Source organism: Orcinus orca, chromosome 4, assembly GCF_937001465.1.
Source record: "Orcinus orca chromosome 4, mOrcOrc1.1, whole genome shotgun sequence".
Classification (NCBI taxonomy): Eukaryota; Metazoa; Chordata; class Mammalia; order Artiodactyla; family Delphinidae; genus Orcinus; species Orcinus orca.
Genome location: NC_064562.1, coordinates 101,975,354 through 101,990,411, shown reverse-complemented (window position 1 = coordinate 101,990,411; position 15,058 = coordinate 101,975,354). Strand labels below are relative to the sequence as shown.

At 36.7% G+C, this 15,058-nt stretch overlaps 1 protein-coding gene across 2 annotated transcripts in view; it reads left to right on the top strand.

Moving 5' to 3' along the window:
• Nucleotides 1–15,058, top strand: part of TBC1D19 (TBC1 domain family member 19) — a 154,284-nt gene that overhangs the window by 68,951 nt on the left and 70,275 nt on the right. The window contains exons 7-8 of one of the 2 annotated variants that reach the window (XM_004266216.4): nucleotides 485–531; nucleotides 4,419–4,529. In XM_004266216.4, the coding sequence (XP_004266264.1) occupies nucleotides 485–531; nucleotides 4,419–4,529 (158 nt within the window). The remainder of the gene's footprint in view (nucleotides 1–484; nucleotides 532–4,418; nucleotides 4,530–15,058) is intronic. The other variant, XM_033421626.2, reaches the window with a different exon arrangement.

The window sequence follows — 15,058 nt, the reverse complement described above, 5'->3', positions numbered from 1 at the left end:
AGAAAGTTGAGGCGGGTGGGTACTGGGCAAGAAATTGTGCCATAATAAAGGGAGCAGTGTGTTATAGAAGTTCAAAAGGGAGAACAGTTCAATACAACTACAGGAATTCACTAAGAATGCATTGTTTGTATTCTAAGTACTTTGAGAATTCTCATATAGAATTCTCTGTTCTCATATAGAACTTTCATATTATACTGACATTGTTTTTCAATTCAACTACAAATAACCTATTACAAATTTATCAAAGGGGGGACTCTTTATTTCTTCTAGAGTATGTCATCTAGGCTGTCAAGGGAAGGGACTACCTTTTTATTTTTATTGGCTCAATACTTAACGCAATGTATGACAAATAACTGATATTCTGCAAATGTTTGAATTAATCTAGCTGCATAGCAACATATGAAAGAATCATTACAATTTATTATTAATAAGAATTTTTATGTTATAATTGAAATTTTGTTTTAATCTATCTTATTAATTCTAGATTTAAGCCTTTTCAGGCCTGTTTATGCACCTAAGGATTTTCTCGAGGTAGGTTCTATTGGCTAAATATATATATATATTAATGAGGTAAAAATGCAAAAGAAATGATGGTATAAAAACATCTCCAGGCAGAGGAATCACCATGTAAAAAGCCCCAGAGCCACTGAAATGGTGGAATAACATGATTATATTATATTTGGAAATTGCTCTTGGAAAATACATTGGAGCGTGGAAAAATTAGAGGGAAGTAAATCAGGAAGATTTGATTAAAAAATAGTGACTGTAAATCATGTAGCCTGCTTCCTGGCACATATAGGTGCTCAGTGAATTGTTTCCTTTTTTATTTCCTTCCTGTTCTAGTAGTTCAGGCAAGGCATGATAAAGGTCTGAACTAAGAGAACAGCATTCAAAATGGAAAGAATTCAACAGACTTGAGAGATTTTAAGGAAGATTTGGGAACTGATTAGATCTAAAGCACATGAGGGAAAAAAAAACAAAGATAACCTTTAAGTGTCTAGATTGGGTAACTGGGCAGAGGTAACTTGCCCTTGAGATAAAGAATACAGGAGGAGAAACAGGTCCATTAGTGAAGATGATGAGCTTATTTAAGTTTGAGAGGCATATTGAGCATTCAAGTGGAACTCTTCAGTAGGCAGTTACAACTCACTAATTATTTTAATTCACCTCTCTTTGATTACACTTTTTTTCTTGTACCTTACATGTAATCCATCAGCAAATCCTTTCAGCTTTACCTTTGAAGTATATCCAGAATCCATCCACTTCTTACTAGGATCATTCCTATTTCACTGGTCCAAGCAGCCATCTCTTGTCTGGACTATTTCAGTAGCCTCTTAATTGCTCTTTCTGCTTCTAAGCTGCCCACCTAGAATCTGTCCTTTTGTTCTTAGCAGAGTTTCTAGAGGAAGACTTGTAAGTACAATTCTGAAGAAGCCACTCTTCTGTTATCTAGGTGCTTCCTATCTCCTCCTACTTAAAAACCAAAGTCATGACAGTGGCCTAAAATATCCTGCTTGGCCTGTTACCCCACCACCTCTCTGAGTTCATCTCCTATTACTTTTTCTCCTGATTTGTTCTACTCCAGCTATTTTAGCCTCCTTGCTTTACCTTGGCTTCCGCCCATTTGTGAGGGCCTTTTGCTCCTTCTTTTCTCTGCCTGCAGTGCTTTTCCCCCAGATACTTGTGTGTACATTCCCCTCACTCCTTATTTCTTTGCTTAAATGTCACATTCTCAACATAAAGAATATGGTCAATAATATTGGGTATTATATGGGTATAATATGGGTACAGATGGTTACTAGAGTTATTGTGGTGATCATTTCACAATGTATGCAAATGTCAAATCACTTTGTAGTACACCTAAAACTAACATAATATTGTACATCAACTATATTTCAATTATTTTTTATTTCAATTAAAAAATATTCATGGAAAAAATTCAAACACATACACACACACAAAAATGTTGCCTTCTCAGCAAACTTTTCCCTGGCTCCCCTGGTTGGAACTCCTTATAGCCCTTTCCTACTTTGTTTTTCTCCATAGTATTTAGCATCATATAACATACTATTTTTCTATTTGGCTTATTGCCTGCCTTATCCTATTAGACGGAAGTTTTGTTCACTGCTGCAACAATTACAGAGTCAAGTCAGATAATTGAAAAGGCTCAACAAGACTTCACCCACAAGGATACACCCACATAAGGCTTTCTTTCAGCAAGAGAAAGAAAATACAAAGAGATGAGAATTTCCAGACACATCTCCCAGGCCCCTTTCTCAGTTGCACAGGATGCACTTTGTCTTTGGGTTATGAATCTCCAAGGTACATGCAAGATACTTCGGTCTTGGGAGTCAAGGCACAAGTTTTCTGAGGGGTCTTTTATACCCCACTGGTAATTCAGATGTAAACCAGCAATCTGTACATTTTCAATAAACAATGTAAATAAACTGATATGGAGTTCCTCCAGGGGACATTAAATAGCACATTATAAATGACTAGTTAGTGCATTTTACCCCATCTTGGCCAAGGGTTGCTACTAGATGTCCAGGTAACCCTGAAGATAAGATAGAGCTACCATAAACCAGCTGCAGCTGCAAGCTGATCCTATCTTTAACTGTTCTCTCTCCAACAGGTTGAACAGTGCTTAGCACATCATGGCTCAGTAAACGTGTTGAGTGAATGAGTAAACGAATGATTGAATCTTTCACATTTTATTTATTTTTTTCTTTTCTGAACCTGTTGTCTCTGATACCAGTTTGCCAGCATAGAACATTGTTAGAAATTATTTCAGGCCTTTTAGAATTGTAAGCAGTATCTTTTTAACTTTAAAGAAAAATTACTTTGGTTTGAAACTGCCTTTATGGTGCTAGCATTATTTCTCTTAGCTTATTAAAGATTTCTCCCAAACTCTTTCCTTTTCTAGCACTTAAATTTCATGTAATCTTTTTATGGTTGTCTTTAACTGTTTTCTCCTTAATAATCATAGTGTTCTGTGGCCTTCAGGACTGTTGCTGAATTGATCCTTTTATTAGTCATGCTGAGATTCTTCTTTAACTCAAGCAAATTTTCTATAATCATTTCCTTAGTTATAGTTTCTGCTTTTCTAATATTTTCTCTTTTCTATTGCCCACATATTCATAGTTTCTTTTTCTTTTCAATTCTGTGTTTTTGAGTTTCCCATGCAAGTATGATGCCTTATTTGTGTAATTAGACTAAAATTGTGTTATTCTATATTAGTCTGTATTTAACACTGTTGATTCTTTGCTAAATCTTCTTTTTTCTTTTTTTTTAAACAAATACCTTTGATATTTTTAGTTTCAATTTAGTGTTTGCAATTTTAGGAAACTCTTTTGACCTTATAGCATATTCCATTTTATCAGCCATTAGTTATCAGTTTATGAATGCCTTCTTCAGATATGATAGTGTTTCTGTCATTATAATCTCCTTCCTTGGATTCTTGGTGGTTTCTTTCCCTCAACAGTTTCAATTTTTAAATATTTTTGAAATTATTATTATTCTCTCCCCAAAATGTGTGTTGTAAGAAAAATAAGAAAATATATGTAAGAAGAAAATTTAAAACAGAAATTACTCATAATGTCATCATAGAGCAATAAATACTACTATACTGTAACTTTTTAATTTAATAAACATATTGTGATATTAATTGAGGCATATTACACTGTATTTTGTACAAATTAAACATAATTTATTTAGGTAATTTCCTCTAATGGAATATTTAAGTTGTCTCATGTTTTTCTGTTTTATAAGAGAACAGTACTTCCTTGATGTTTTTTTCTGCACTGTCTCTGCAAACAGCTTTAATTATTTCCATAATCATACTGATAGAAGTGAGATTCCTAGAGTAAAGGCTGTGCAAATATCTAAGTTTTTTTTTAATCTAGTTAATTTTGAAAAATATATAAATCCGTCTTTCTTGTTAGCTTGGCCTCTGAAAAATTTTTTTTCCCTTTGGGTTCGGTTTATCGGCAAAACCTTATGATGTTACTCACTGTCTTTCTATAAACCTTGTCAGTATCTGTTTTTTAAAAGAGTTAGAGTTGGTTCTAAAATTTTTCCTGGCAAATATTACAATCAAGCAATTTAAATTTTTCTGTCATTTTCCCTGGTAAAATATAATCAAACAATTCTTTTTACCATCAGAAAGTTTTTCTTTCTAACTAAATTTTTAATTTTTTAGTTTTATATGGTAGATCATCTGTTGGAATATTAAATTAAAAACATATTTATAGTATTTTAACATTTTAATACAATTTTAGTTTTCAGAATGTAATTAAAGTATATGCATAACCCAGATAGTTTTTAATCTTGTGATATATACTAAGGTTATTACTACCAATTTTGTAAGTGTAAATAGTCAATAAAGAAACTAACCAATTATGTTGGATTTGTTTTTAAAGGTTTTAATTAATCTTCGCAACCCAAATTATGAAAATGGTGATTCTCATAGTTTCAGGACTCATTTGGGTTTAATCCAAGTTCCTCTCAAAGTAAAAGACATCCCTGAATTGGTAAGTATAGGCATTTAAAAATAAATTAACATATTTTAGAGGGCAACTATTAGAAATATATTTTAGTGCAGCATATGTCTAAAGCAGTAGGACAATCTGCTCATTAAATAAATGAATAAAATGAAAAGTTTCTTTTTTATTGTAAGTATGTTGTATAGAGAGTGAGTTGCTTTGCTAGTAGGATTAAAGATGAGCTTTCCTTGACCTATAAATGCTTTTGCTTATTTCTTATTTTAATAAACAGCATAGATTTATAAGACAACTTGTTGGAATTTGAGTGCCTGATGTATGGCTGTAAAACTGATTGAAACAAATTATGAATTTTATAAAAATTTTTTTTAAAGAATGTACATTTCATTTAATTCACCCAACCTTTATTAAGCTCATGACATGGTGAGACACTGAGGGAGATAAAAGAACATAAGATGAGTTAAAGGCTGTCTTTGCTCTGGAGACTGTCACAATTTGATAAGGTCGTTAGTTTAAAAATAGAGTAATTATAGAAAGGTGGGAAGATTTCCTGATAAAGGAGTTAAGAAATTACCATCACTCTTTCTTTTGTTAATTACCCCAAAACGATAAGGAGCGCAGAAATGTAAATACTGTCTTTGGTGAAAGTAGGAAACAACTTGTAACTCTAAGCTTTAAAGTATTAAGATAGAGAGCTGATGGGAGAATGAAGAATGACGCAAACATGAAGATGGTCAAGCCTTAATGCCTCTAAAAGGTGGGAGGTATGGATGACAAGTGTGACAGTAGTCAATTTATTATCTTTCAGCTCCAAATCTACCTTTTTTAAAAATTGAAGTATAGTTGATTTACAATATTGTATTAGTTTCAGGGGTACAGCAAAGTGACTCAGTTATACACACACACATATTCTTTTTCAGATTTTTTTTCCATTATAGGTTATTACAAGATATTGAATATAGTTCCCTGTGCTATAGGGTAAATCCTTGTTGTTTATTTTATATATAGTAGTGTATATCTGTTAATCCCATACTCCTAATTTATCCCCCTTTGGTAACCATAAGTTTGTTTTCTATGTCTGTGAGTCTGTTTCTGTTTTGTAAATAAATTCATTTGTATTATTTTTTTAGATCCCACATATAAGTGATATCATATAATATTTGTCTTTGGCTTACTTCACTTAGTATGATAATCTCTAGATCCATCTATATTGCTGCAAATGGTAATATTTCATTCTTTTTTATGGTAAGCAATATTCCATTTTATATATATATATATATATATATATATATATACCACATCTTCTTTATATATTCATCTGTTGATGGTCACTTAGGTTGCTTCCATATCTTGACTATTATAAATAGTGCTGCTATGAACATTGGAATGCAAATATATTTTCAAATTAGAGTTTTTGTCTTTTCCTGATATATGCCCAGGAGTGGGATTGCTAGATCATATGGTAACTCTATTCTTAGTTTTTTAAGGAACCTCCATACTGTTTTCCACAACAGGTGTACCAATTTACATTCCTACCAACAGTGTAGGAGGGTTCCCTTTTCTCCACACCCTCTCCAACATTTATTATTTATAGACTTTTTGATGATGACCATTCTGACCAGTGTGAAGTGATACTTCATTGTAGTTTTGCAAATCTGCCTTTTTTGCTCTGTTTTATTATACTGGAGCTGGACCTTCTAAACATTTCTTTTTTGCAAACTAGCTTGATGTTAGGCTTTGTCAATAGAGGATTCTGGAGGGACATTGCAAGACAATAGCAGGAGAAAGGGGCTTTCCATGTACAGAAGCCAGCAGATCAGCAAACAGAAGACCCAGTAGCACTCACCTTGGCAGCCCTTAGTCAACCAGCTCCAGCCTGTACTCTCTGGCAAGGTTTTTCTTCACCTCTGGTCTGCACATTCCTGTGGCAGGCATACCCTCTCCTTAAAAGTCTGAATCTCAGTCTTGAGGGCACTGGGGGACCCTTTCCTGAGTTCTTAGTTCCTTCTTGGTTCACCCTCCTGCTTAGAAGTCATAGTTCCTTTCTGCATTTGCTAATTCTGTTTTTCCCTGTTCACATTTCTGGTATGGTTTCTATTTCTTGACGGGACTCTGACTGATACAAAAAGCCAGATGATTTTTCTCCCTTGAACTTTGGAAAGGATCAAGAATTGGAGATACCACATGTTATAGAGTCTCTGAGGAGACATAGGGCTGAAAGTGGAGATTGTGTAAAAGTCTGTATCAGGAAGGGTTAAGACCCCCGGACTCTTCCATCCTTCATATTCCGGTGACTCCTCCTCCCTCACAGAAGACCAGAGGTGTGTTAATCACTACAGAAACAGAATCAGAAAGGCTATAAACTCAGTGACCTCAGACATAGAGCTGAACAGGAATGAGGCACGGTATTGAAAACAGAGGAATTAAGTGAAAGTTGACCGAATAGTGAACTAATACCCTTGTCCCCTACCACTACCACTATGCCTGCCCAGTCTCTCCTTCTTCACCCTCCACCAACTTTAGAATGCCAGAGAAAAGGTTAACAGAGATTTGGAGAACCCTTACCGGGGGCGGGGGAAAAAAAGAAAAGAAAAATAGCTGGCTGGCTATAATTGCTTCACAGTGAAGTCCACCACACTCTGCCCAGTTCTTGCAGACAGAGCTTCCAGTCAGTCGTTAATTGCCTCAACCCTAAATGTAACTGACCAGCCTAGGATCTCCAGATACTTGAAATCTTCCAATTTTAAAGGCATAGGTCAAAACTAAACCAAATAAACAAACAAAAAAAGAAGAAGAAGAAATAGCCAATTTAGGGAATGAGTGCTTATTACGACCACCAATAGTTATTTCAGGCTTGAATTTACATCTACACTCACAAGATACAATAGGCCAAAACCTGGTGCGAGGTTCATTTAGATTTGCAAAATGATACAGGACAGAAAACATGGCATGTCAGTATATCACGTAGATCTTCATTGGAAGTCCTTGCAGCCAACCAGATGCTACTTCCTAGCCCCACAAGGAATGCATGCAATTTGAAGTGCCAAGGCTACATAGGCACAGCATAGGAAAGTCTCATATGCGATAGGAACTATTTCTTATAATGCACATGACCATAGCTTCCAAGTCCTCTCAAGAGGCACACCAGGTAGCTAAGGCCTGTGTTTTCCATTAGATTTTTATAGTCCACTTACAGTCTTCCATTTCAGATATAATTTACCAGTCAAGGGTCATATTTTTTCAGTAAATTATATTGCTTAGTAATATAGCTGGCTTTCCTCTCCACAGTTTTTTTGTGTGATCCAGTACATTTTCAGGTCAACAGTGCTGAGAGAAGGTAAACCCAAGGTTATCTTCACATGGACAAAAAGGTTAGCCTGTTGTTAACCATTTCTCCCCAATAGAAGATGTAAAGCAAACATTAATATTCTCAGAGAGAAGATATTACTCATTAAACAAGAATAGAATTTCATTAAAACAACAAAACAAAACATTAGAAAATGAAAAAAGAGCTTATAGGACTCAAAAATACGGTATGCCAAAAAAAAAAAAAAAAATCAGTAGAAAGCCCAGGAAATGTCTGTCAGAAAACAGAGCAAAAGCAAAAAAGCCAAAGAGATGAAAAATAAAAAGGAAAAGGTATTTTTTTAAAATTAGAGGATCGATCCAGAAGGGCTAACACCTGACCAATAGGAGTTCTAGAAAGAGAAAACAGAGGTAAAGGAATTATTAAAAATTTTAAGAACGGAAAGACAGGAATCTTCATTGTGAAAAGGCCCACCCAGTACCCAATGCTGTGAGTGAAAGAAGACCCAAGGCACCTGAATAGGAGAAGACTAAAAACTTTTTATGGAAGAAAAACAGAGTATATATAAAGTTTCAAGCATCTGACCGCTCAGCAGGAAGACTGGAAGCCAGAAGATTTTTAAGTAAAGCCTTTAAAAATCTGAATGAATTCAAGCCTAGAATTCTGTATGTAACCAACAGTCAATCAAATGAGAATTTGAAGTAGACATTTTCAGATGTATGTGATCTCAAATATTTACTCTTATTAAGGGAGCTATTGGCAGAAATGCTCCAAAACAAGATCAAAAACAAAAAGAGCAAAACAGAGGATCCAGGAAATGGGATTCCAACCTAAGAGAAGAACAATTTCCAAAATGACAGTGAAGAGAGGTTCCAGGACAAAGTTTGTGCAACAGGACCAGAGCAGAGCGATTCCAGTTTGGAACAGGAGGTTGGAGGGTTCCAGGATGAGTGCCTGCAAGAAAAACACCAAAAGTAAAGATGATCTGACAGGTTTAACCACATGCAAAATTGTATTGTGGAGGGTCTTTTCAGAGTTGTTAAAGGGTAGAGGAAGAGGTAAGTGATTACAGAAAATTGCATAAGTGAAAAAATGGTTTAATTATGGACTGTATGAAAAAGATACATATTTTAGGAAAGGAAACATATTTATAGCATACTCCTTGCCTCAGCAGTGAATAATTTTTAAATAGTAATAATAATGTAAACTCTTAATATGGATTTAATCAAGAATTGATATATACTTATAATGGAATGATAGAGGGAGGAAAAGAGAATGTACATGAGCTAAAAATCCTCATTTATCATTAAAAAATCAGTAGATATTTGAAACTGATAAATTAAAAATAACAATATATACTTGTTACTTGAAATATGGGTGTAAATACCAGAAAAAGAAGCTGAAATTGGACTTCCCTGGTGGCGCAGTGGTTGAGAGTCCTCCTGCTGATGCAGGGGACACAGGTTCGTGCCCTGGTCCGGGAAGATCCCACATGCCGCAGAGCGACTGGGCCCGTGAGCCATGGCCACTGAGCCTGCGCGTCCGGAGCCTGTGTTCTGCAATGGGAGAGGCCACAACAGTGAGAGGCCCGCGTACAGCAAAAAAAAAAAAAAAAAAACGCTGAAAGTAGTTGTTCCTGAATAGTGGGCTAAGTATGATTGCGTGTGTGTGTGCGTGTGTGTGTGTGTGTGTTGTGTATGTGTGTGTTGGGGAGGAGTGCATAAATAGGGAACTGCTGTTTTGTTGTTGTTGTTAAGTCTTTTAGCTGATTTGACTTCTGTTTATTGCCCGTAAAGATAGTATAGTGTGGTGGTTAGGTGATTAGATTCTGAAGCCAACTAACCTGGGTTTAAATTCTTGCTCTGCCACTCACTGGCTGTGTGACCTTGGGCAAGTTTTTCTTAACCTTGAGCTTTAGTTTTCTTATTTAATATATGGACAATAGTATCTTTTTTAAAAATAAATGTATGTATTTTTTTTTTTTTTTTTGGCTGCATTGGATCCTTGTTGCTGAGCGCGGACTTTCTCTAGTTGTGGCGAGCAGGGGCTACTCTTCGTTGCGGTGCGTGGGCTTCTCATTGAGGTGGCTTCTCTTGTTGCAGAGCATGGGCTCTAGGCGCACAGGCTTCAGTAGTTGTGTCTCGCGGGCTCTAGAGCACAGGCTCAGTAGTTGTGGCGCATGGCCTTAGTTGCTCTGTGGCATGTGGGATCTTCCAGACCAGGGCTCGAACCCATGTCCTCTGCATTGGCAGGGGGGTTCTTAACCACTGCGCCACCAGGGAAGCCCTGGACAATAGTATCTCATAGAAGTGTTGTGCACATCAGTAAGTTAAGATATAAGTTATGGGTTGAATTGTGTCCCCCCCAAAAGATATGTTGAATCTTGACATCCAGTACCTGTGAATGTGACCTCATTTGCAAATAGGGCCTTTGCAGATGCAATGAAATTAAGATGAGGTCTTACTGGAGTAGGGTAGGCCCAAAATCCAATATGACTGGTGTCCTTATAAGAAGAGGAGAAGAGACACAGAAGAGAGACACACAAGGAGAATGACAGGCAGAGACTGGAGTGTTGCATCTATAAGCCAAGGAACACCAGAGATTGCCAGCAATACCAGAAGCTAAGAGAAAGGCATGGAACAGATTCTCCCCTAGAGCCTTCAGGGAGAGCATGTTAATATCTTGATTTTGGACTTCTAGCCTCCAGAACCATGAGAATGAGTTTCTATTGTTTAAAGCTAACCAGTTAGTGGTACTTTTTGTACCACTGGCAGCCCTAGGAAACTTATATATAAATATAAAGCATATAGATGGTCCTTGGAAAGTAGTAAGCAGTATATAACTATTAAACATTACTACTACACCTTTCATTAAAAAATAATTTTTAAGAAGTTATTTTTAAAAGATGTTAGAAGCCCTATTAGTAGCAGTTTATACAAAGTGATATGGCTGTACAGAAGAGGAAGTGACAGATTCTTTTCCTAGAGGTGGTGGGAGGTCTTCTCAGAGGTACTGCCATTTGAAATAGTTTGAAGGAGTTTGCTAGATAAAGAAGCAGGGAAAGGATAATGTATGAAAATGTTTAGCATGTGCGTAAGTGGGGCTAATTATGCCTTTGTCTGTCTGAAGGGACCTGGAGCTGGTGTGGATTCATTCTTAGCTATTGGAGAACAAAAAGCCTGTGGCAAATTTTTAAAAAATTGTAACTATACCTAATGTCTGCAGGCATGAGGGATAGTTGTCCCCATGTTTCCTGAATGATGTAAACTGGTGATAGTGATTCTGACCTGATGATGCATGGTTTATCTGTAACCCTGGTCTGTCTGTGTGAATACTGAACTTAGTGAGACTCAGTGAGTCTCATATGATGCCTCAATAGATGGCCCTCAAACCTAGTTCACAGTGTTAGGGTTAGACTTACCCATATCAAAAGGGTCCCATGCAGCCTGGAGGTAGCTTTGGAGGGCAGGGGATCAGCACAGGGAGCCTGCTGAACTCCCAGGCCTGTTTCCTGCCCTCCAAGACCCCCCCCCCCCCGCCTCGGCCACATTGGTCTTTGGGGGCATAAGAGGGAGGCTGGGGAGATCATGAGAGGCAGGCAGGAGGGGCCCTCCCAGACCCGAAGAGCAGGAGAGGAGAGGAGAGGAGGGTGTTTGCCCCACCCACTCAAGCCAGGAAGCCTGCTGGGCTCCCAGGTGAGGTCACCTGCCCTCTGAGACCAGGGAAAGGGCACACCTGGGCCCCTTCTGTTCCTTGAGCCTAAGCCCCACGCCCCACAGCCCCCAGGGCCTTTTCCAGCCTTGTGGGTCCTAAGTATAGTCCCCGCCCAATGCCCAAACCTCACCCCTGCTTAGGCCCTGCATTCCACAGCCAAGGCCTTTCCCCCCTTTTTTTTTTATTTTCCCTTCTCCTCTTTTTTACTATTGTGGTACTGATGTATCTTTTGGTTGTTGATTCATCTATATTTTTATTTTTGTATTCTTTCTAACATATCGTAATTTCCTAGTCTAATTTTATTTTTTACTTTGTTACTATGCTCTTTTTTTTTTTTTTTTTTGCCACCCCATGCAGCTTGCAGGATCTTGGTTCACGAGCCAGGGGTCGAACCAAAGCTCCTGCAGTGGGAGGTCCAAGTCTGAACCACTGGACTAACAGAGAACCTCAGACCCGAGGGAATACTCATGGGAGTGAGGTCTCACAGAGTTCCTCATCTCAGCACCAAGACCCAGCTCTACCCAATACCCTACAAACTCCAGTGTTGGAAGCCTCAGGCCAAACAACCAGTAACACAATCTCATTAAAAAAAGAAAACAATGAGACAACAAAAATATATGTCACAATAAAGGAGCAAGGTAAAAACATACAAGACCAAATAAACGAAGAGGAAATAGGCAATCTACCTGAAACAGAATTCAGAGTAATGATAGTAAAGGTGATCCACAATCTTGGAAATAGAAATGGAGGCATGGATTGAGAAAATACAAGAAAAGTTTAACAAAGATCTAGAAAAACTAAAGAACAAACAAACAGAGATGAACAACACAATAACTGAAATGAAAAATACACTAGAAGGAATCAATGACGGAATAACTGAAGCAGAAGAACGAATAAGTGAGCTGGAAGACAAAATGGTGGAAATAACTACTGAGGAGCAGAATAAAGAAAAAAGAAATAATTGAAGACAATCTCAGAGACCTCTGGGACAACACTAAATGAACCAACATTCAAATTATAGGGGTCCCAGAAGAAGAAGAGAAAAAGAAAGGGTCTGAGAAAATATTTGAAAAGATTATACTAGAAAACTTCCCTAACATGGGAAAGGAAATAGTCATCCAAGTCCAGGAAGCACAGAGAGTCCCATTCAGGATAAACCCTAGGAAAAACACAATAAGACACATATTAATCAAACTAGCAAAAATTAAGTTCAAAGAAAAAATATTAAAAGCAGCAAGGGCAAAACAAAATATAACATACAAAGGAATCCCCATAAGGTTATCAACTGAGTTTTCAGCAGAAACTCTGCAAGATAGAGGGGAGTGGCAGGATACACTTAAAGTGATGAAAGAGAAAAACCTACAATCAAGATTACTCTAGCCAGCAAAGATCTCATTCAGATTGGATGGAGAAGTCAAAAGCTTTTCAGACAAGCAAAAGCTAAGAGAATTCAGCACCATCAAACCAACTTTACAACAAATGTTAAAGAAACTTCTCTAGGCAGGAAACACAATAGAAGAAAAAGACCCACAGAAACAAACCCAAAACAATTAAGAAAATGGTAATAGGAACATACATATCGATAATAACTTTGAATGTAAATGAACTAAATGCCCCAACCAAAAGACACAGACTGACTGAATGGATACAAAAACAAGACCCATATATATGCTGCCTACATGACACCCACTTCAGACCTAGGGACACATACAGACAAAGTGAAGGGATGGTAAAAGATATTCCATGCAAATGGAAATCAAAAGAAAGCTCGAGTAGTAATACTCATATCAGATAGAATAGACTGTAAAATAAAGACTGTTACAAGAGATAAGGAGGGACACTACATAATGATCAAAGGATCAATCCAATAAAAAGATATAACAATTATAAATGTTTATGCACCCAACATAGGAGCACCTCAATACATAAGGCAAATGCTAGCAACCATGAAAGGAGAAATCGACAGTAACACAATAATAGTAGGGGACTTTAACATCCCACTTACACCAATGGACAGGTCACCCAAACAGAAAATAAATAAATAAACATAAGCTTTAAATGACACAATAGACCACATAGATTTAATTGATATTTATAGACCATTCCACCCAAAAGTGGCAGAATACACTTTCTTCTCAAGTGCACACAGAACATTCTCCAGGATAGATCACATCTTGGGTCACAAATCAAGCCTCGGAAAATTTAAGAAAATTGAAATCGTATCCAGCATCTTTTCTGACTACAATGCCATGAGATTGGAAATCAATTACAGGAAAAAAACTGTAAAAAACACAAATACAGGGCTAAACAGTGTACTACTAAATAACCAAGAGATCACTGAAGAAATTGAAGAATAAATTAAAAAATACATAGAAACAGATGACAATAAAAACATGACAACCCAAAACCTATGGGATGCAGCAAAAGCAGTTCTATGAGGGAAGTTTATAGCAATTCAATCTCACCTTAAGAAACCAGAAAAATCTCAAATAAACAATCTAACCCTACACATAAAACAACCAGAGAAAGAATAACAAAGAAAACCCAAAGTCAGTAGAAGGAAAGAAATCATAAAGATCAGAGCAGAAATAAATGAAATGAAAATGAAGAAAACAATAGCAAAGGTCAGTAAAACTAAAAGCTGTTTTTTGAGAAGATAAACAAAATTGATAAACCCTTAGTCAGACTCATCAAGAAAAGAAGGGAGAGGACACAAACCAATAAAATTAGAAATGGAAAAGGAGAAATCACAACTGACACTGCAGAAATACAAAGGATTATAAGAGACTACTACAAACAACTATATGCCTATAAAATGGACAACCACGAAGAAATGGACAGGTACAATTGGAAAAGTACAATTTTCCAAGACTGAACCAGGAAGAATTAGAAAATATAAACAGACCTATCACAAATAATGAAATTGAAACTGTAATTAAAAATCTTCCAACAAACAAGAGTCCAGGACCAGATGGCTTCAAAGGCGAATTCTATCAAACATTTAGAGAAGAGCTAACACCAATCCTTCTCAAACTCTTCCAAAACATTGCAGAGGGATAAACACTCCCAAATTCATTCTACGAAGTCACCATCACCCTGATATCAAAACCAGAAAAAGATAACACCAAAAAAGAAAATTATAGACCAATATCACTGATGAACATAGATGCAAAAATCCTCAACAAAATACTAGCAAACAGAATCCAACAGCACATTACAAGGATCGTGCACCATGATAAGTGGGATTTATCCCAGGGATACAAGGATTCTTCAATATATGCAAATCAATCAATGTGATACACCACATTAACAAATTTAAGAATAAAGACCATATGATCATCTCAATAGATGCAGAAAAAGCTTTTGACAAAATTCAACACCCATCTATGATAAAAACTCTCCAGGAAATAGGCAGAGAGGGAACCTACCTCATCATAATAAAGGCCATATATGACAAACCCACAGCAAGTAGCATAGTCAATGGTGAAAAACTGAAAGCATTTCCACTAAGATCAGGAACAAGACAAGGATGTCCACT